This window comes from Hirundo rustica, chromosome 10 (genome assembly GCF_015227805.2).
Source record: "Hirundo rustica isolate bHirRus1 chromosome 10, bHirRus1.pri.v3, whole genome shotgun sequence".
Classification (NCBI taxonomy): Eukaryota; Metazoa; Chordata; class Aves; order Passeriformes; family Hirundinidae; genus Hirundo; species Hirundo rustica.
In genome coordinates, this window is record NC_053459.1 from 21,843,148 (window position 1) to 21,863,497 (window position 20,350).

The window sequence follows — 20,350 nt, forward strand, 5'->3', positions numbered from 1 at the left end:
ATCCCATTTTCTCATTCCTCCATTTCTGTAGATGTAATGTGTTTCTTCCTTTGTTAAATATAATTGCAAACTCTGCAGGGCAGGAGTGAGTCTTAATTTGTTTGAGAAATGAGCTTTGGCGCAATATAATTGCGCTTCATTGATATGAAGTGGAAACTGATCATCTTCTCAGTTGCAACTGTAAAGTCACAAATACTGTTTTTAATTATTCACTGTTGTGAATAATGTTAATTACTCTCCATTGCTTTGCTTTTACTGCACCAGGTCAGTCGTTCGTCTTTGCTGGTGGAGCAGCCTGCAGAGAAGAGATTGCTGGTGGAGGGTCAGATCATGAGTGTGGTGTGTGTTGAATCAGACTTGCAGAACACAAAACATGCAGACAACTCATCAGACACAGAGATAGAGGATATGATTGCAGAAGGTTGGTGGTTTTTGTTTAAATGCCCATTTCCCCCCTCCAGTTCTGTGTGCTGTGAAATGGGAATCAAACTCTGGCCTGGCCCAGAAAAACCCAAGTTATTCTGTGAGCACACATTTTTGTGTAAATTAATCTAAAACTTCAGAATTTTTTAGCCACCCCTGGGTTTTCTTTCCCACAGCTTGTATCCTTACTGCACCAGAGCAGTTTTTGGTGATCTGCTTAAATTTAGTCTTAATGCAACTCTTTCTTTAATTCTCTTAAAATCGTTCTATTCCCTCTTCCATATCAAAACTCTTTGCAGCACTCCTCTCCTTATTTTGTTTCATTAGATGTTAATTGAGTTTCCTTTTCAGTGTTAATGCTATGCTGTATCTCAGATTTCAGACAGATTTGTCTGTTTTGTGGAATTACACTCCTAGTTTCTGTTCCTGGCAGCTGGTGTTAGGTTTATGTAGAGAATTTGTGGCTACTCATTAGATGAGCTGGTAGGAAACATCCAACATTGAGATACATCCATGTACACAGAAGTTGAGTAGAGGAGATTTTCTGCCAGTAAGCCAGGGTATGATTGTGTGTGTGGTAAAAACACGCTTCAAATACCCTTCTCAGTATTTCCAGCTCTTTGCTGTGCTAGTGCTTTTTGTAGAGCAGCAAAAGGGCCATCTCATCTCACCAATAACAGAAAAATACTCTGTAACAGTAAGCTGTAACTCAGCAGATGTCATAATCCTTTCCTTTATTGCATCTAGCTTATCTTTTTCATAGATTGAATGTTATATATATTCAAGATTCAATGTTTTCTTCGCTTTCACAAGTCCCTTTGGTTGTAGCAGCTGCTTATTCAAAGAAAGTACTTTAAAAGGTTAATTCATTATGTCATTACAGGAAGAGTTTGCATTTAGACTGTGGAAGGCCTGGTTCTCTTAATGAATCCTTTATGAAGCAATTCATGAGGAATGTAACCCTTCTGTTTTAATTGCTTGCTATGTTTGAGGGCAGACCTGATCATGGGTGGCTTGAAATTCAACAAAAAACTGATTAGGTTCATTGAATAACTTAATTGAAGGTTCATTAAGGTTCAGTTTGCTCAAGATCTTTTCTAGACAGAATGAAATCTATTACTTGAGTAGCTTTGCATAATTGTCTGTTAATCAAAGTATTTAATTGAATATGTTGAATATTTGAAGATCTTTTGCCTTGAGAGATGTGAACATAACTTTTTGTCATTGAAACTTCGAAACTGACTTCATTCCTCATTCCTTCTTTAGAGGGACTGGATGAAATTGAAAATGATCTGCTGAAGTGTGAATTTTGTGGAAAAATGGGATATCCCAATAAGTTTCTGCGGTCAAAAAGATTCTGCTCCACATCCTGTGCCAAAAGGTAACTATGTAGTTATTGTTTATCAATATCTGATTTAATGGATTTATCTCTCCTGGTTAAGAGAGCAAGAATTCACAGTCAACATCTGGATGCAAAGTCTTCCATTATAACAACTGGAAAGTTGATGTTTAATACCATAAGTTTTAGAAATGGGGAATGGTTTCCATTTCTAGTTGTCACTTAGCTCTTTTCTTGGCATCAGTGTGTCTGGGCATGACTTTTCTCATAAGTCTGCTACATTCCCGTTTAGGTAGTGGGAATATATATTTTTGATTCGGTACTTCTTGGGACACCACCAGCAAAATAATCTTAAAGAGATTTAGTCCTTTAATTTCCATCCTCCTTTGACTGGGTATCAGCTAGGTAGAGAAAATGGAACCAGAAAATACAATGTGATTTTGGGTTTTGGTGGACGTTTCACAGTAGTAACGTACTATGCGATAAAATACAACGGTATTTCTATCATGGAAAATTTTTAAGGGTGGGAAGGACAGGCATCATCCAGGGGTGATCTGGATGTACTTGATCCCACAACGAGCTGAGGGTTTTGATTAAATGGCCTTCGAGATACCTTTCTCTTGTATTTCTGTGACAGCTGTTGTCGTAATTAAGCAGCATTTCTACAACTCTGTGATTTAATGGTTACTTAATTGAATTTGGACCAAAAACCTACTAGTGCATTATTGAATATATCTTACTTCTTTAGGCACAGCCTTAGTTGCACTAAGAAATTTGGGCTGTTTCCATCAGACAAGACCAGTCGTTGGAATCGGAAGTCAGATAGCCAAAGTCTTGGGCGACGCGGGCGTCGGCCGAGCGGCCCTGAGGGGGCGTCACGAGATCATTTTCTTAGACAGGTCTGTGGAATATTTGCTTAAAACTATGGCACTGCTTTAGGAGTTGCAAATAAAGCCTAATACTGTAGTTACTGCATTTTCCAGCTTCCAATTACTTATCCATCTGCAGAAGAAGATTTGGCTCCTCATGAAGACTCTGTTCCAACAGCCATGACCACGCGCCTGCGGAGGCAGAGCGAGAGGGAGCGGGAGCTTCGGGAGCTGAGGATGCGGAAAATGCCAGAGAGCATCGACCTCTTACCAGTGGTGCAAACTGACCCCTCAGTGTGGACTGTCGATGAAGTTTGGGCCTTTATACATTCTCTGCCTGGTATGGAATGGGCAATAACTTGCTCTGTTGGTTTTAACAATGAAGTTCCTTGCTTTACAGCAGCACTGTGATGAGGAGGTGGTGTGGTAACAGCAGCAGTGTTAGCTGGTGATGGAGACTGGAATGTGATTTGTTTCCTCTTGCTTGTTCCTTCAGCACAAATCCCATGTTGATAGAACTAGTCCCACTTCTGCTGTTGCATCCCAGCTGATGGAGATTAGAGCTGTTCCTTCCTTCAGTCTGACTTCTCTCAAGAGGTCAGTAGAGAGATCAGACACACTTCCTCCCTTACACTGCCTTCTTCTCTTCCCTCCTCACTTGTGCCTTCTATTCTTCCTTCCTCCCTTGCTGCTTATTTAGTAGAAAAAGCGAGAACAGTGTTACTTCCCTTGATACAACTGAAAAGTCTGGAAGACCTGTCATGATACAAGTCATTAAAAAAGAATAAGCAAGTTTTTGCTATAAAGTTAAAATTTATTTTGCATAGCTTTGCTCAGAGATCTTCTGCCTAGAGACTTTGCGTACTGCTAGTCTCAGTTTGTTCTTAGAAAAAATAATCTGGTTTTTCCTTGTTCACAAACCTTTCCTTTAGCTCGATATTGACAGTTAGCTTTATGTCATCTTCAGGTTGACATTTATCATTTCCTAACTATCATAACCTTTAAAACTTCATTCCCCACCTTTTCCCAAGGATGCTGTTTTATCTGGTCAGACACTGTGACCCCTACAGATAACAAGGCAGAACTCCACAGTAGCCATCATACCAGAATTTTTGTTACTTATCCGTTAAAACCCAGGCTACATTTGTTTCTAATTTTCTACTTTCTCTGGAATGCTATGCCATTTTTTTGTGAATCCCGTTAGACTATTAACCTGTAAGGAATATATCTTCACTGCTAAATCATACACATGCATTGTGACAGTCTTTTGTAGTAGGTCAGGCAAAGAATTGAGTAAGAGATGTCTAAAATCAGCAAAAGTCATCCTTTATTTACCTTTCTTCTGATAGTTTATTGCAATTCAGTATCACTGCTTCTGGGAACCTGCAGTGATGGCTGTAGAAACAAGCAAAGCTCCTTAGGTTTGGGATGTGATCATTCCTGTTTCTCTACTTGAGCTGTGTTACAGAGTGTAGCTCTGTCACTGCTGTTTTCAGTTCCTGTTTTTGTGGATTTGAGGCTCTAGTTAATTCAGTAACAAATCCTAGGCTCTCAATAAATGGTAGTTCCTGTGCTAGAATAATTGAAGTGCCACATAAACACAATTCACTTGAAAGTATGAAACCAAAAATTTTATTCTTAAAATGTTGTTTCTGTTTTGAAACCATTACTTTTACAATATTTCACCAGCTGCTGGATCTGGTTTAGTTTTTTCTAAGCAAGGTGATCTTTGATTTTAAACAAACTTCTATTTATTTGTATGTAATGAAAATTTATTATAATTTCTCATTCCTCTCCATCTATAATGCCTAGTTTCTCAAATACTTTTTTAAAAAAAACCCACATTCAATTGTATTCACAACCAGAATTTTTATTGCTATGTTGCTGCATTTGGCTTTTTTAGAAATTTTGGGGTTTATTCTTTTCAGTATATTCTCAAGTCACTCTCTTGAAAAAATATTTTATCATATACTTCCCAGCTTGATTAATGCAGGAAATAATACAGACGATTTTCATGATGGCATTTTACATTATATATCTACTTGGTGCAGTCTGTGCAGGCCATCTGCCATGCTGTAGGAGATGGTGATTTGTCACTTTTCCATAAATGTTAGGTACATCTGTGTTCATTTACAGCTTTCTGTGAAGTCTGTAGCTGAAATGTCCTTGTCAGGCTTTTCCTGAGTTCCTCTGGAGCCTTTTGGAGAAGTCAGTGTCCAGAACACTTGCACTGTTAGCTGCTTCTTCTGGGGGAAGATTCAGAACAGCTTAGGCTGAGCAGAATTGTTCTCCTTTCTTTCTTCACTTGCAAGATACATGACCTTTCACCCTCTCCCTGCTCTTTTTTTTTTGGCCATTATTGCACAACGAGCAATTGCAAAAGTGCTGAAGAATATACCCAGATGTGCTTGGATGAGGGAACTGCAATACCTTCAACTTCCACATCCTCTGCTTTTCCAAAAATGAGTTTGATAAAAAGTGTTAAAGAAGTTGCATGGAAATTGCATAAAGGAAAAAGCTGGCAACGACAAACATCCAGTTTCCTATTTCAATAGGACCGGTTTTGTTCCTAAATGTAGAAACTTCTCCTGATCTCTCGGATTGTTTGTGAATGGTGTGGTCTGACAATCACAATGCTCAGGTCTCAAATCAGACATGCCATGATACCTTTCCCAGAAATACCCAATACTTGACTTAGAGATGTTTTATCTGTTGTCAGAACTTCAGTAAGAAAACCTTTATGAGGATGTCAGAGCTAATTGTTGCATGAGGTCTGTTTAACAAATCATTAAGAAAAAAAAAAGGGCTTTAATCTTTGTGAAAAGCTAACTTTTTCCAACCTTGAATGTTAAAACCTTCACACAGTAATAACCCAAATGAATTCAGGTTTGGATGTTGATACTCCCTTCCACGTTTCCTTTCCATTTGCCTTGTACACATTTGTAAATCCATCAGGAAATTAGGCTATCTGTTCTTTACGGAATTTAAATCTGAACACACAAGAGAATACGAAATCAGCTGCTGTCACCTAGGTAGAAAAGTTCTTCACAGTAATTTAATATCTCTATAATAGTGTACTTTTAAAATGGGAAAATGTGAAAATGCCAAAAAATAAGCTTACTTGAGGAAAAGTTGAAATCAGGGATGGAAGGTGGAGCACAAATTCAAGCTTGTCTGAAGAGCTCTGAGACAGATGGAGAGACAGCTGGATTGAGAACACAAATGTATTGAAAAAAACCCTCATTAAAAATATGGCAGGGGGGAAAAAGCTTCAAATAAACAGCAGACAATGAGTGCCCTCATGGACGTTGTTAGAAGACTTTTCTTCATCTAACAGAGCTGCCATAAAGCCAGGCAGAACGGGCTGATTCTGCTCAGCACATGTCCAGAACATCTTTGGAGGAACCTTTATTTCCACAGTGTCCTTCAGTGGAAAAGGTCCTTCAGTTACTTGGGACAGTCCAACCCATGTAGAGTCTTTTTTTTATGCTGTGATCTTCAGTAACCTGAGACAAGTATTTCATGCTAAGAAAAGGAGTTTAAAAGATCCAACCAGTTTAAAGTTGCCCTTGTGAAGTGAGTTACTGCTGTGTGTAGAACATTCACTCTGATAACTAACGATATTTATTTTCATGAGATGGTTGTGCAAAAGCCCATACATCCAAACTTTGTTTCCTTAGCTCTGGTGTAACACACAGATGGAATTAACTCCTTTTGGAAATTGTAGCTATTTGGATGTTCTCATTTCAGATAGCACTGTAATATAGTTATCTTTTATAGAATTAGATAATAGTATCTTTTTATTGCTGGAAAGAACCCACTTGAATTATGTTCCTGATTGCTATTTCAGTGCTGTTTTCCCAGTCTCTGCCAATGATGAGAGGTTGTTCCTCTTAATGAAATGAAAATCCTGTCTTTGCTGGGACTTGAAAATCCCAGTGAGTAGTTCTCCAATAAATACAGTGTAATTAGAAGCTCTAGTAAAAATTGCTCTCATATTATTTCAGAATTCCCATCATAATATTGAACTCTTGCATGTAATTTAGGTTCAACAAGCTGAAGGGATGAGCAATGGAAAATGTGTAGCTGAAAAGCTCTGGTGTGGACAAAATAATTGGATCTAAGAATGAACATTTCTAAACCGGTAATCCTATTTTTTATTGCCTTTAGGTTGTCAAGATATTGCAGATGAATTTAGAGCACAAGAAATTGATGGACAAGCTCTCCTCTTGTTGAAGGAGGATCACCTTATGAGTGCAATGAATATTAAGCTTGGACCTGCATTGAAAATCTGTGCACGTATTAATTCCTTGAAAGAATCCTAGGAGGTGAACATGAAGGTTTAAACAACAGTTTCGCAGTGACAGAACCAACAGTAATATGCCAACATCTTCACTGTGGCATGAGTGTTACTGTGATGTTTTGTTAAGTAGGTGGGGCTCTCCCCACATAAAGACTTTCAGATGTTCCTTTGATTATACCAGGAGTCCGCTGTAGTTTTCAACAACTAATAGGTTTATAGTAAAGCCTGAGTAATGCTTTGAGTTGAAATTTTTCATGGGAGAACATGAAGTGAAATATGCTGTGATAGGTTAGATATTCCCCAACATGTACTTCACCTTATGAGTCATGATTAACACCCCAGTCCCCACCCCAGTCTAGACACCATTTAAATTGTGTTGCTGTATTCTGAAAGATTTTTCCCACATACAGCAGTGTTTGGACTGAACTAACAGAAGTGTCCACAGGCCCTGTGGAAGCACTAGTACCAGTAAAATGCTATGCATTTAGTTGTGCTCTCTGAGTTTGTTTTAGTCTTGAGCAAATTCTTTGTAAGGGGTAGGTTGGCAGCTGGTTTTCCTCGTGTAGGCTTACCCTCATCTCTGCCACTATAGTATTTTCTTGAAGTCTGTAAAATACTATAAACCATGTAGATGTCTCATCAAAATCCTTGTGATGAGGCTACTGACACTCCTGCCAGAGGTAACTGAAGCACATGTTACTTTACTCTTTGAATGCTGCTATGCACTAAGGGGGCATTAAGTGTTAGGTTTGTAGTTTCACATGCTGCTAGTTAAGCTAGACCAGCAGTTCTCAAATGGGGGTTCAGAGTGGACCCTGAGGAAGTGTGTGAACACTCGGGGTTCAGGTTCCCAAATGCCTGGGTGTGAGGGGCTGAAAACTGCAGCCAGGACCAGCTCATGTTGAGACAAGTTGCTTTAGAGACTGGGGGTAGAGAAGGGACAGCTTAGCTCAGATGTTGTTTTTCTTGATACCTCTTCTAACATGTCTTTCCCTGTAGTGCATTCCCATTGCCTCACTGGAAGCTTCCAAGCACTTTTTCCTTGTCTGGTGGCCAGTGTGAGCTGTGTGAGCTGTGCTTGCTTCACTCTGGAGAAGGAGCACCAAGGCCTCCTCAGAGCATGTGCAGCAGCAGCTGCTGCTGCAGTGAGGGAGCCTGGAGCTGCATGTCAGCAGGAGGAATGCCGATGCTGGCAACTCTGGGAGAAACATCCAGGGGCTCTGCTTTGTGTCTCTGGCAGGAGATTTTGTCTTGGATGCTGCAGATGCAGGTGGTGGGATTTTAGTGTCCCTCTCCATCTTCTCTCTCTCACACTCTGTGGAACAAATACATTTCCCCAGTTACTGATGCTCTTGGAAGCTGCCTGGGATCTGAGGCAGCAGCACCTTCCGGGCCTTTGCTTCCCCACCACCTGTGCACAGATGCTCACAAATGTATTTTGTCCTCCTGTTCCCTCACTTTTGCAGCTCCACTCCCCTTGTATACAGACCTGGATCCCTAAGCTCTTGTTTAGGGAAAGAAGGGTACGTGTGCTGATAGTCATTGTGTATATTTGAATTAAATATGTGTGTGTGTCTGCAAATAATGTATTTTTTTATTTTATGCAAATTAATGCATAATATATGATTGTGTAGGGAGGTGTTCAGGGGACTGTACAGTATTCCTGAAGAGAAGAGGAACTGATCTAAAGTTTGAGAACTGCTGCCCTAGATCAAAAGGAGTCAATGCACATACACTGGCCAAAAGGCAGGTTTGTGATAGACAGATTAATATGTATATTATTTAACTGATGACCTTAAAGAGTACATTTGGATTACATAAAAATCTGTGCTTCATTTTCCTTCAGTTAGACTATTGCTTTGTTTCCACTAACAGATTTTCTACCATTATCTTCTGGAGATCAATGTTAGAATCATTGTTCTTAATTACAACAGTTTGAGCTTGCTAATAGCAGATGTTATTAATGTTTTTATTAACCACTGAAGCTGCAAGTTAGGGCAACACACTGCAGTTGTAGGCTGGTATGTGGTGAGAGCTCTTGTCCAAACGGCACCAAAGCTTTAGAGGATGAATTGATGCCTGGGTTTATTTTGGAGGGAAGTTGCTAAGCACTTTCTAATTTGTTTTGGTTTATTTTTTTTTTTTTTCTTCTGTTTTCAGTTACTGTTGTAAAATAAACTTCTTAGTTGAAGTTGCAACATTTGCTAATGTTCATTTGAAAGACATTCAAATGATGGAGACAGTGGGTTCCCATTTGTAGCATTTCTGTAAGATACACAGTGTAGCATATCTGTAACATATGTTCTAAAGGATATGTTCTGTTTTGATGAGCTAACTGAAGACTAAAGATATCTTAGATATTTATCCTTTGGCTTTTGTCTTAAAGTTTTATTATTTTTATACAGAAATCTCACTGGCTAATTTTTAATCTGTCTTCTGATTGTACTGTTCTTAGGCAATGTAAAAAGTAGGGATACATAAATGTGGTTTGATAATGGCTTAAGGTGTACTAGAAAATGTGGACTTAGGGGTCTTATTTGGACCTGTAGTTAATCTGTGTTACATGCATGAAAATTTCATGGCTGCTTTAATTTTGCTTTATTAGACAGCTTTCAGGAGAGCTTCTCCAGCTAGTGTTTGTGTCCAGCTCAGCCATAATCACTGCCAGGTGCCAGGAGCTCAGAGCAGACCCCAGTAAGGCACATCTGGTCCTGTTTGTCTGGTATGTAACATTCCCTGTGGGTTTGGGAAAGCCACAGATAATGAGTTATGCTTTAAATATTCATGAACGCAACAGTTTGGAATGTGGGCCTTATGCATATTGAAAGTTTTATTTCTTCTTCAGTGATATTGGCAATTAACTGGAACTTAAAAGCAGACATAGCTATACCAACCTGTACTGATAGTAGTGCACTTGTATGGGAGTGTTTGCCCATGTAGCTGTGTCAATAAAATAAATTTTAAAAAAATTCACATTTGTATGTGAAAGTAGGCTGGAAAATTTCCAAGTGTAACTGAAGTCTACTTGGGAAGCTTACGAATTTGCTCAAAAAAGTAATATAATCCTTAGAGTAACAGTCCTCCAGAACCAGAACATTTTATGTGCCATCCACTTGCTGTTCAGATAGGTGACGTTTTCCCAGGCTTATGTTACCATTTCCCATGGCTTTCTAGCACTTCAGACTGTACCCTCTTGCAAAACAAATACTAAAGATTTTAATTGCTTTTTAACACTTGTTCCCACAGGATGTATCTACAAGAAACCTTTTTTAGTCTCTATTTCCTGGGATTTTGCTTTCTGTGTTCAGATTTCTGCTGTTGCAGGTTACCCTCACAGTAATGCTTGCAGTATTTCAGCTTCTCTGGGAATAGCTCAGAAGGGAGATACATTCCATGGCTTTTTCCCTTCCTTTTTCTCCACCACTCTCCATCCTACCTCTACTCCTTAATGGAAGCTGCATTGCAGAGCACTGGGCTGAAGGTGGCTGTCAAGATTTCATGCACTAGAACAGAACTGTGACACTCATCTCAGCTACAGGGTTTATTTGGGGTTTTAAAGAATTGCACATGAATGATCAGAATGGGTGTGCAGCCTCCCCTGATCCATCTGGCTCGTAGCACTCAGCGTCCCTGCTTTGCAGCAGGAGCAGGGCACTCCCCTGAGGAAGCTTGGCTGCCTCCACTGACTTAAAGTGCCAGTTGTTTTGGCTCACCAGAGAGTGTCTGAAGGGTTTTTAAACAGGCTGCATTGTAAATTCGTTCTTTATCCATTAACCCATCATATTATTTCCAGAAATGAAGTTCTTGATGGAGGGTAAAGCCTTTGCTTGATCTTTGTCAATGAGACATTTCAAGTAGAAGATTTATGTCCTGCAAGCATCCACTTCCTCATTTCTTTCCTGTGAAAGCAGGTTTTTACCCCCTGACTTCCACCTGGGCTTTGTCCAAAAAGGAATCCAGCCTTTTGGATAGAACAGGTGGAGTTCTTTGTAATTGCAGATATGGCAGGAAGAGTAAAGGATGGGATAAAACCAACTGTTGGGCAGCTCTACAACAGCTTTTGTATAATTTCTGTATCTTGCAGCGTAAGGAAATATTCAGGTACAAAACTGTTGAAGTGTAATTTGAGTGGAAGTTCTTTGTGAGGCTGGGCTGGGGTGTCACTGCCTGGTGTGGCAGCAACACCTGATGCCAGTTTCAGATGGGTGTTCTCATTCTAATACCACAATATCCATGCAGAAACTTCCACCTCAAGAGCTCAGCAGATTTCTTACACAGTGACAAATCTACAGCTCTGAGTGATCAAAGAATTTGGTGACAGCTGTGTTGAATCCTGGTTTTGCAAATAATTAGACATCCCCATAATTTATAACATGAGTAGTTCTGATTATACTGAGACTGCTCATATTAAAACTCAGCATGTATAAAATCTTTCAGGGTTATTTTCTCACCAGTAGTGTATAGAAATGTCCTGTTAGCATATGCTTAGAAATATATTTCTCATCATTAACCAGATATTTCCTCATTGATTGTTTTAGGCTGCAGATAATGACTGTGCAAAATAATCAATCTAGGGTAGTTTTTTAGTATTTGCCTAAATTAGTTTATTAGAGATGGAGGGAAGCTAATATTTTAAAGTATTTTGTTTTAAATACACTGTTCCTGTTCAATGCTGAGTGGAACAGGCATGAGCAGAGCTATCAATGAATAATTTCAGTGTAAAGTGTTAATTGCTCATAGTGAATTAATTTTCAAGTCACTCTTGCATAGTGAGCTGCAGTTTCAGACAGGAAATACCGTGAGGAGAAAATTTTAAATTCATTTAATGCTTAGTTCATTTAAGATGAGCCTAAATTAAATTAATTTTAAAAGAATTTGCCTTTAGTCATGAGAGTTTATTTAGACCTGAAAGGTTTCATGTAATTACATCTCCTGGATGGCTTTGCAAATGGTGACATTTGAAAAAGAGAAAAGTGCCAGCTGTGTGGGTTTTTCAGGAAGCTTTTTCAGGAAGCTGTCCCTGGTCTGAGCTGATGGAGTCAGGGCCTGGGACACAGACTGAGCACCAAGGCAGTGAGCACACATTACCCTAATCCATGAGAATCAGCCTGGTTTGTTTTTACCATCTTCATCTCTTTGGAAATCTGACATTTCCTTCCCCGCTCAATTTCTGAGTGTGGCATTTTGCTCTCTTGGGTGTCAGCTCTGGGAGCTGGGGCATTTTGTGTCCTGCTTTATCCCCTGGGTCTCATGGTCAGCACTTCCACGAGTGCTCACGGCCCCATCCTCAGCTGCTGTGTAGGTTTGTGTTAACCTCTGCATTAAAGCACACACCTGCTCATTGACTTGAAGGTTGCATAGTATTTTCTGATCTCTTACAGCAAAGTGGAAGGGAAAAAGCAAAGTTCAGAGATGTGAATATGCTGGTAATTGCAAGTACAGAATAAGCTCATAGTCCAGCTTTTGTAGCCATGGATTTAACTTTCCTGAAGCACAGTTCCAGGAGCCAGTGTTAGGAACAGATTTCAAGTTAAAAGTTATTAAACTTCCAGCAAGTATTCCTGTTGAATTATCCAAATGACTCTGTACAGTAAGGAGCTAGAAAGATGAGATTTTAAAAGATGTTTTCCTGTCTAGAAGTAATTGATCACAATTGTGCATTCATAGAACTGTGATCATAAACACTGTTTAAGTGCAATACATAACACTGAGCGAGCACTCTAATTGTGTTGGTAAAGCACTGCTTTGGTACACAGGCTTGTTGACAGGCTTGTGGTGGTGTTGCTGGGTAATAATCAGGGTGTCTGTGCTGATTATGGGATTAGACTTGAAGCACAAATATCTTTGATTCCTGAGGTTGATCTGCTTTGTGGGTGAAGCCTGGGCAGCCTGTGGAAGGCTTGTGTTGTCTTCCACTACCCAGCCAAGAAGCTTCCATCCTCGGGCAGCTTTCTGAAAATTATTTTTTGGAAAGAACAGTGAGGGATTCTGCACACCCAACTCCCTTTCCAAGTAGTCTTTGTGTTATAGAATGAACAAGGCAGTACTGACCAGGAAAGATGTGTGTGAAGATGAAGGGTTTTATCATTGTGTGCCAAATACTCTGTTAAGAGTTGAAAACACATAGAATATCTCATTAAAATCAATGTTGATTTGTAAGAGATTCTTTAAATGAGGAAAGTACAGAAGTCTCCCATAAAGAGTTAACACTTCAGCTGTTGTTAGCATTAATATCAAATAATCTTATAAGAATTAAGGTGTTTGAATGGTGTAAGGCCATTAATGCTGGCACAGCTCAAGAAGTGATATACAGAGGAGATGTAGCAGTGGTTATCTGTAGTTCTTTTATTTCAGATATTTCCACCTTCCTGGCATAGCTTCTGTCCTCTTTGGCAGTGAAACTGTCACCTGTTCTAGAGAGGGACTGCCCAGAAGCACCAGGTTAAAAGAAAAAAAAAGCACAGGGGAAAAGGAATGCAGTAGGATGGAGATCACTGCACAGCTGGTGTCCCTCCATGAATGCCAAGGATAAAAGTGGGCTTGCAAAGAGAGTTACCATTAATGTGTTTTAAAATAGTCACTTGGCAGGCTCAGGCACCATGGTTGGATGTTAGCAGAGACCTGCAGTGCCGCTGTTGCCTCTTCCATGCAGGTGACAGCCCAAAAGTTGACGCTCTTTGACACTTTCCCACAAAAAGGTAAGAAAGAAAGAAATTTGACAAGTATTAAACAGTGATGTAACATCAATCCATTAGTATTTGCTTTGGCTGCATGTTGCAGGTTCCCTGTAAAAAAAATGTTAAAACCTTCAAGTGGCTTTAGGAGCTCTGCAGCAGCTACAGGAATTCTGGCACGTTAGGGCAGACGGGGTTGTGTAAACTTTAATTAGGGCTTGGGAAGCTGAACCACACTGATAAATAAAACATGTCAGCAGCCTCACCCAACTGGTTGCAGTTCCAGTTCTGTGCACGTTAGTGATTCTGAAGGGTGAGACTTACCATGCAAAACACACCTGAAATGAACTTGAAAATAGCTTTGCCTTCATCTGGTGTTTAAAAGAGGAATTTCCCCCTGCCTGCAGAGTCTGTAGGGATTAGTTATTTCATGATTCTGAAATGCCTGGTGCATTCCTAGATTTGATGTATTTGCTGATTTTTAAATGGGATTAGGTTTTGTAACTATTTTGTCGGCCCCGTTTCAGTGGGTGTTCAGTTTCTATAAAACCTGAAGAAATGCCGTGTCAAACCCCTGTGTTTAGCCATGGTTTATCCTATAGCATCTCCAGCACTAACTAACAGCAATTCTAGTTTGAGAGAGCAGGGAGCGATTGCCTAGGGTTGTTTTTCCAGTTAACATTGCATGTGCTTTCCTACTTTAACATGGAAATAAAATTTCCTCCAAGTACATTTTCCACCATAAAAAATGAAATTTGTAGTGCCAAACATTTCAAATTAAGTTGCTAAGCATTACCTCCTCTTATTGCACTAGTTTTAAAATTCAGTTTTTTGATCATTTTACTGTCCTTTTGATGGCCTTTTAAGCAAGTTTTCCCCCAAACCCTTTTCTACTGCTGAAAAATGCTTGTCCCCTTTTGATTACATCACAGAAACCTCAAAGAAATTTCCCACAGACTGTGGGTGAAAGAAGCACTATGTGGGGTAAAGTAATAAATCAAGATAATCAGCTTTTGATATGTTTCAGAAATCAAAGATTACTTTATGATTGAGATGTGATTGTGTATTCTTAATGAGTTGAAATACTGGAATATTCTTTTATAAGAAAATTTAACCCATGTAGTATTAAATTCTCCAATGAAATCTATCTCTATAATTGATATATAATAAAGTAAATTATTACCCCAAATTTAAATTTTACAGTTGAAGAGCACACAATGAACTATGTAAAAGTATGATCTTTATTTAGTGAATCATTTTTTTAAAGAAGCACTTTCCTATTACCAACTAGCATGTGAATGAATTTTAGATTCTCTCATTTGTTATGATCTGTAAAAGTGACATTTCTTCAATCTGTCTGTTAATGGGTAAATCCATCCTACAAATGCTGAAACAAAGCACCTTATACTATGCTGCTTAAACTTGCTTGTAATTGCACCTTTTGTTATCTGCAGAGTTTTCTTAATGAGTATTCTTGTGTGAAATCATTGTTCCCTGGGGGTCTGGGGGACAATTAACCAACCTACAGCATCATTTACTTAGTTTCTCTTTCAATACAGCGTTGTATTGTGAGTTTAGTGCTTCAGAAATAAATGCTAATTTCATTTGTCCGCTTTAGTTGTGTATCATTTATTTTTCTTATACAAAATCAAATCAAGTCCATTGTAAAACTCTAAGAATTTGAAAATTGAGAGTATTTTTGCTAGAAGCAAATTCTTTCCCTGCTAAAGTACTCCCATTCATATTTAACTATTTTAAAGTAATTTTGGCTTCAAGATAAGCTATATTTTAATTTAAACCACTCTTTAACCTTGGGCATGTATTTATGTATAGCAGCTAACCCTGATGTTTGTTGCTCTAATTGTTTAATTTTTAATATGTTCATGTACTTTAGAGGAGCAGCAGCAAAGAAACAATGGAACAGCACCTCTCCTGTGGTTGTGGAATTTGCACATCTTGCACTGGTTTTGCGCTGTATAAAGTTTCTCTTTCTGTAGGAGTTGTAACTAAGTAAAACAAGTTATCTCTTGTTAAGCAGATAGCAACTCTTACCTTCCGTCAGGCTGCCAAAAATCCACATTTTAACAACAACATATGCTTCAGAAAGTCATTTAAACCTTAGGTCAGCATGTGTACGTAACTCCAGCCTCGGAGACTTTATTGCATTTTGTACTGTAAACCCTGAGATCATTCCATTTAAAAGAAGTGTCAAATTCCAGTCAGAAACATGAAGTTGAACTGAAAACTTGTTCTATATAAGGAGTGGTTTTTTAAATTTGAAGTTGAATTCCCTGGCCCTGGGACTCAATGTCCTGCACTCCAGTGCAATATTCACTGCAGTATTGCTGGACACTGGACTTATTTCCATGGAGTGAAGTTCTGGAGATGTTTCCTTGTGTTGTCTGTAGAGACCCAGCCACCCAACACCAGAGTTCTGCTTCTTTGCGGCCTTTTCAGCCGGCAGCTCATTAACAGATGACAATTACTGCGCCTGGCTTGTCAGCTGGCTCTGTGCTTTCATTGTTGAACGGCATAAAGCAGAATTTCCAGCTGACAAAGGGGTCTGTGCACCACCCCTCCTCTGTCAGCTCCACGTCGTGGCACCGGCACCAGTAGGCAGCTGCCAGGAGAAAGCTGTTGATGAAACACAACCAGGGCACGTTCATCTCCACGTAGGCCGGGATCTGCACACCCAGGAGCAGAACCAAGACCTGGAGAACAACAAACGGCGCCCAAGTGCCGAGGAAACACAGGAGCAGCCTGCTCAGGAGTTGCCACTTAAATCGAATGTTTTTGTTGTTAAGCACGTAGGGGAACATCAGCACAGGCTGGCTGGAAAAGGAGAGGAGCCTGGCAGACAGCAGCATGGTTGTCACCTCCTTCCAGCGAGCCAGGAGCGCCGTGCCCAGCAGCAGCACCATGGCACACGACACCCAGTAGCTCTGCAGGCTGCCAGACAGAGGGCACGGGGAAAGGGAAACGCTGCTCTGCACTTCCAGCTCTTTGGAGACGGCGGGGACTTGCAGAGTGCAAAAAAACCCGGAAATCCACGTAACCGCCACGGCAAACGCATAAAGTAACTTCCGACCTCTTTCAGGGAATTGGGATGTTTGGGAGACTGTGGTGTAATAATCCAGAGCAGCCACGAGATACACTGGGACAGGCAAAATCCCGTAGGTGAGAGAAGCGATCTGAGTGAGGAGGCAGATGTGGTACGCTGTGAATCGCACGCCACAGAGCGCAAAGTCCTCAAAACAGAAAATGAAACAGATACTCAGCAGCAGTGTGGAATCGAGAAGTGCCACTGAAATGCAGAAATATCCCATAAAACTGACTTTCACTGGTTTTGGCTTAATTTGCAGCATGAAGATATCAAGAAAGACTTTTCCAAGCATAATCAGGACCAACATGTAGCTGATTTCAAGAGGTTGGCTGGTGTGAGTGCAGTGGTACTGGCCAGAACCATTTTCACAGAGTCTGGCAGCCATCCTCCAGTGGTGAAAACAGCAAAAAGAAATGTCACAGGGCACAGTGCTTCATCTCTGAAAAGGGGAAAAAGAAAAAAAAAAAATTGTAAAAATTTATTTCTGTGTAGCTCTACCAGTTAGTTCCATCATAGCAACTACCCAATTTATCTGAATTTTTCAGGCCCCTTAGTGAAGAGTAAAGAGCCTCATTAACTCTTAATTAAATTATCAACAACTGCCTTAATTTTCTTTTCTTTCAATTAGATTCTTGAGAGTTAAAAGGTCAACATAATTTACTTTTCTAGCTAATGACCCAAGGAAGAGTTTAGGAAATAAGGTTGACTACGTTCCTTTCCTTTAGAAGGCATGGAGGGGTCTTTCTGTCCAGCTGGGCAGAGGGATGGAGGTTTCGGAGTTCCTGCATATTCTGAAAAAGTTACAGGACAGAAGTCGTAAAAGACACTGCAGGAGATGCTGCAGCACGGCCTCACTGTTCATTATGCTCATAGAATCTGTAGGAAATTGAGACTGCAGAAATATCCTGAAAGCAGAAAAAGCATCAAGCATCACCTCTTTTTTTGATGCAAAAATCCTGGAACCCCGAGGCAATCCAAAGCACAAGGGCTTCGCTAGTGAACTGGGCTTTTTTGTTCATCTCTACTGCAATGACAGAGACTCAGAACAGCTGCTTTTTCCTTCAAGACTTCCACGAGTTTCTTTATAACTTTTTTTCCAGGTATTAATTCCTAAGGAAAATGAGCATGTGGTGGCTCTGTGTATGTCAGCAAGACAGCATGGACAGTTTTGTTCTGATTTCTTCTCTCTTTCCCTAAAGAAGCAGGATGGTGTCTGTGAGAGCGAAACAAGGCTGAGGCGCCAAGGCAGCTGTAAAGAGGAACTGACTCTTAGGCTCTGTGTTACCAGCAAATTGCTTCGATTTAAGCAGAGACCTGCATTTTGTGACCAGTTTGCCAGAGCCCTTGGTGACTAACTTTTGTGTTAGTGCACAACTGAGTTTGTGTGTCCCGAGAGCAGAGTTAGAGCAGCTACAAGTCCTTAGCAGCACAACCTGAGAAGCGTCCATGATGTTTGTTTACAAGCCTACCTGGGCTGGCCGCTTCACTCTTCATCTGCACGAGTGCATCCTCTGAAACATGATCTGTCCTTACTGTACGACTTCATTGCGGTGTGTTTTGTCTTCATGTCTTCATGTACTGGACGCTGCGCTCGTGTACACAGAAAGGAGAGAACCTGCACGCGATCGGTAAGAAAATAATAATAATAATAATAATAATAATAACAACAACAAATTGTAAGGTGGAACCACCTGTCCTGGGCCGTGCGGGCGCTGCCCCATCCTGCGCTCCGAGGACTCCGCGGCTGCCGGCGCCTCCTGCTCCCCGTTCCGGCCGCTCCCGGCCGGGCTCCGCCGCTGCCCCCGGCCCTCCCGGCGGGTTCCCGCTCCTCTCCGGAGCCAGAGGGAGGGAGGCGGCCCCGGGGGGCACCGAGGGGACGCTCGGGCTCCTCCTCGCCCGGCCCCGGCACCCACCTGCGGCCGCAGCTCCGCGCTCCTGCCCGGCGGGGCCGCCACCTCCGCAGGGACCGGGCGGGACCGGGCGGGACCGGGCGGGCGGGGAGCGGCGGTGCGGGCTCGTGTCCGGGGAAACAGGGCGTAACGCAGATAACACACAGCATATATAACATATATAGCACGTGTAACACCTGAAACAGAACATATATAACTATATAACGGCTATTAAGGAAACGTATAACACACACGATGCATAACATATAACACATAACATACAGCACATATAAATAACACATGTAACGCACACGGCACGTATGACACCCGTAGTACAAATAGCACAAAGTAACCGCCCTGGGGAGCAGGTTCCGTGTGTCACCTTCGATCCCTTTGATCGCCCAGCAATGGGAGGTGAAGCAGCCTCATGGTGCCCCAGCACCGAGTGCAGCACGGTGGGACGCCCAGATCCTGATAAAAGCGGCAGATACAATATTTTTGGTTCTAAATGTGTGATGCGTGTGGGGGGAAAAAGGCGATGCTGGGGCATGAGGGTGCTTCAGCAGCACCCCTCGGGTCCCGCGTGACTTGGCCGCACGGCAGGGAACACAGGGAAGCTCCCTCTGTGCTACAGGAAAGCCCTGTGCCCACACGGCAGGGATTGTTTGATGTATCTGTGTGTACAAAAGTATCAAATGGCGGGCAGGACTTCGGAAAGCGACCAGCTCTCTGGAATTAAACTCAGATGTAAGCTGCCATTTTTCCCCCATCTTATTTTTGCTTGCCCCTCTCCTCCCCACTTCCTTCTCCTTCTATGGTTCATCTTAAGGATTAAAGAACTTGAGGGGGAAGAAAGTTCTGAGGTTTGTTAGGTTTGGGTTTTTTTATGGAAAAACAAGATGATGAATGCTCTGTAAAACCTGACAGCTTAAAGTAATCTTCAACAGCATCAATGCTGACTGTAGTTACTTATCCACACAGGGTTTACTAGGGCTGTTGCACAAATTGAAGCACAATAAGAAAATGTTTACACCTGACTGAGGTATTGTGCCTTCTGGTCGCCCAGTCCACCCACGAGTATCTGAATACTGATGCTTTCATAGTCGTTTTCTTCTTACTTCTAACCCAGGGCAAAGCAATGGAAGTGATTTTCCCAGCTGGAGCAAATGAACTGTTTGGATGTCTGGGTTTGTTTCTGTTAATTTCTTTTTCTGACTGCAGAAACTGCTACACAGGCCTGTGTGAGGAGATGCCTGGATGTTGGGAGCGAGGAACCAGGAGGGGACAGGGAGAGTTTAGACTTTTTTCTGCTGATAAAAATTCCAATGAGTTTGTTATCTCCAGACTGTGTCAGCTCTGTGCTCAGTGAGCCTTCTGGTGGAGTTCCTCAGCGGGGCCCACAGGGCACAGTTCTGCGCACGTTACACCTGCTGTTCATCTTGTGGCTCCTTCTCAGCTTCTCTTTCCCTCCACCACCTTGTGCTTGTTTGAAAGTTTGCTTTTAACTTGCTGATTACTCTTGTTTTCTGCTCCTGAGTGCTGTATCTCATTTTCCATCCCAGAGAAATGATGGTACAAAATGGGATATCCTGGAAATCAAATGCAGGGCTTGGTGCTGACAGGTCCTCACTGAGTCAGGAGCTGCTCACTTCGTGTTGGATAAAGGCTGCCTCTTCCTTCACAGGAAAACTTGCAGGTAATTGACAAGAGCCCTGTGCTAAATAATACCTTGAGCCCATCCTGCTTGGTT

General features: G+C 41.3%; 2 protein-coding genes across 7 annotated transcripts in view; one reads left to right on the forward strand and one right to left on the reverse strand.

Moving 5' to 3' along the window:
• The window catches only part of PHC3 (polyhomeotic homolog 3), a 29,064-nt gene extending 13,846 nt beyond the window's left edge, over positions 1-15,218 (forward strand). For all 6 annotated transcript variants that reach the window (XM_040074039.1, XM_040074040.1, XM_040074041.1 and 3 more), the window contains 5 exons: positions 265-421; positions 1,690-1,804; positions 2,511-2,661; positions 2,746-2,971; positions 6,802-15,218. In XM_040074039.1, the coding sequence (XP_039929973.1) occupies positions 265-421; positions 1,690-1,804; positions 2,511-2,661; positions 2,746-2,971; positions 6,802-6,956 (804 nt within the window). In that variant the 3' untranslated portion in view covers positions 6,957-15,218. The remainder of the gene's footprint in view (positions 1-264; positions 422-1,689; positions 1,805-2,510; positions 2,662-2,745; positions 2,972-6,801) is intronic.
• On the reverse strand, positions 15,131-18,685 carry GPR160 (G protein-coupled receptor 160). The gene is made up of 3 exons (XM_040074054.1): positions 18,625-18,685; positions 18,181-18,326; positions 15,131-17,150 (listed from the first exon to the last, which is right to left on the reverse strand). Exon 3 carries the CDS (start codon positions 17,094-17,096, stop codon positions 16,077-16,079), a length of 1,020 nt encoding a protein of 339 aa, XP_039929988.1. The 5' UTR covers positions 17,097-17,150; positions 18,181-18,326; positions 18,625-18,685; the 3' UTR covers positions 15,131-16,076.
• Between the last annotated feature and the right edge of the window lie 1,665 nt (positions 18,686-20,350).

What these genes read in the sequence shown, in the direction of transcription:
- GPR160 (XM_040074054.1), bottom strand. Translation starts at nt 17,096, where the DNA reads ATGGCTGCCAGACTCTGTGAAAATGGTTCTGGCCAGTACCACTGCACT.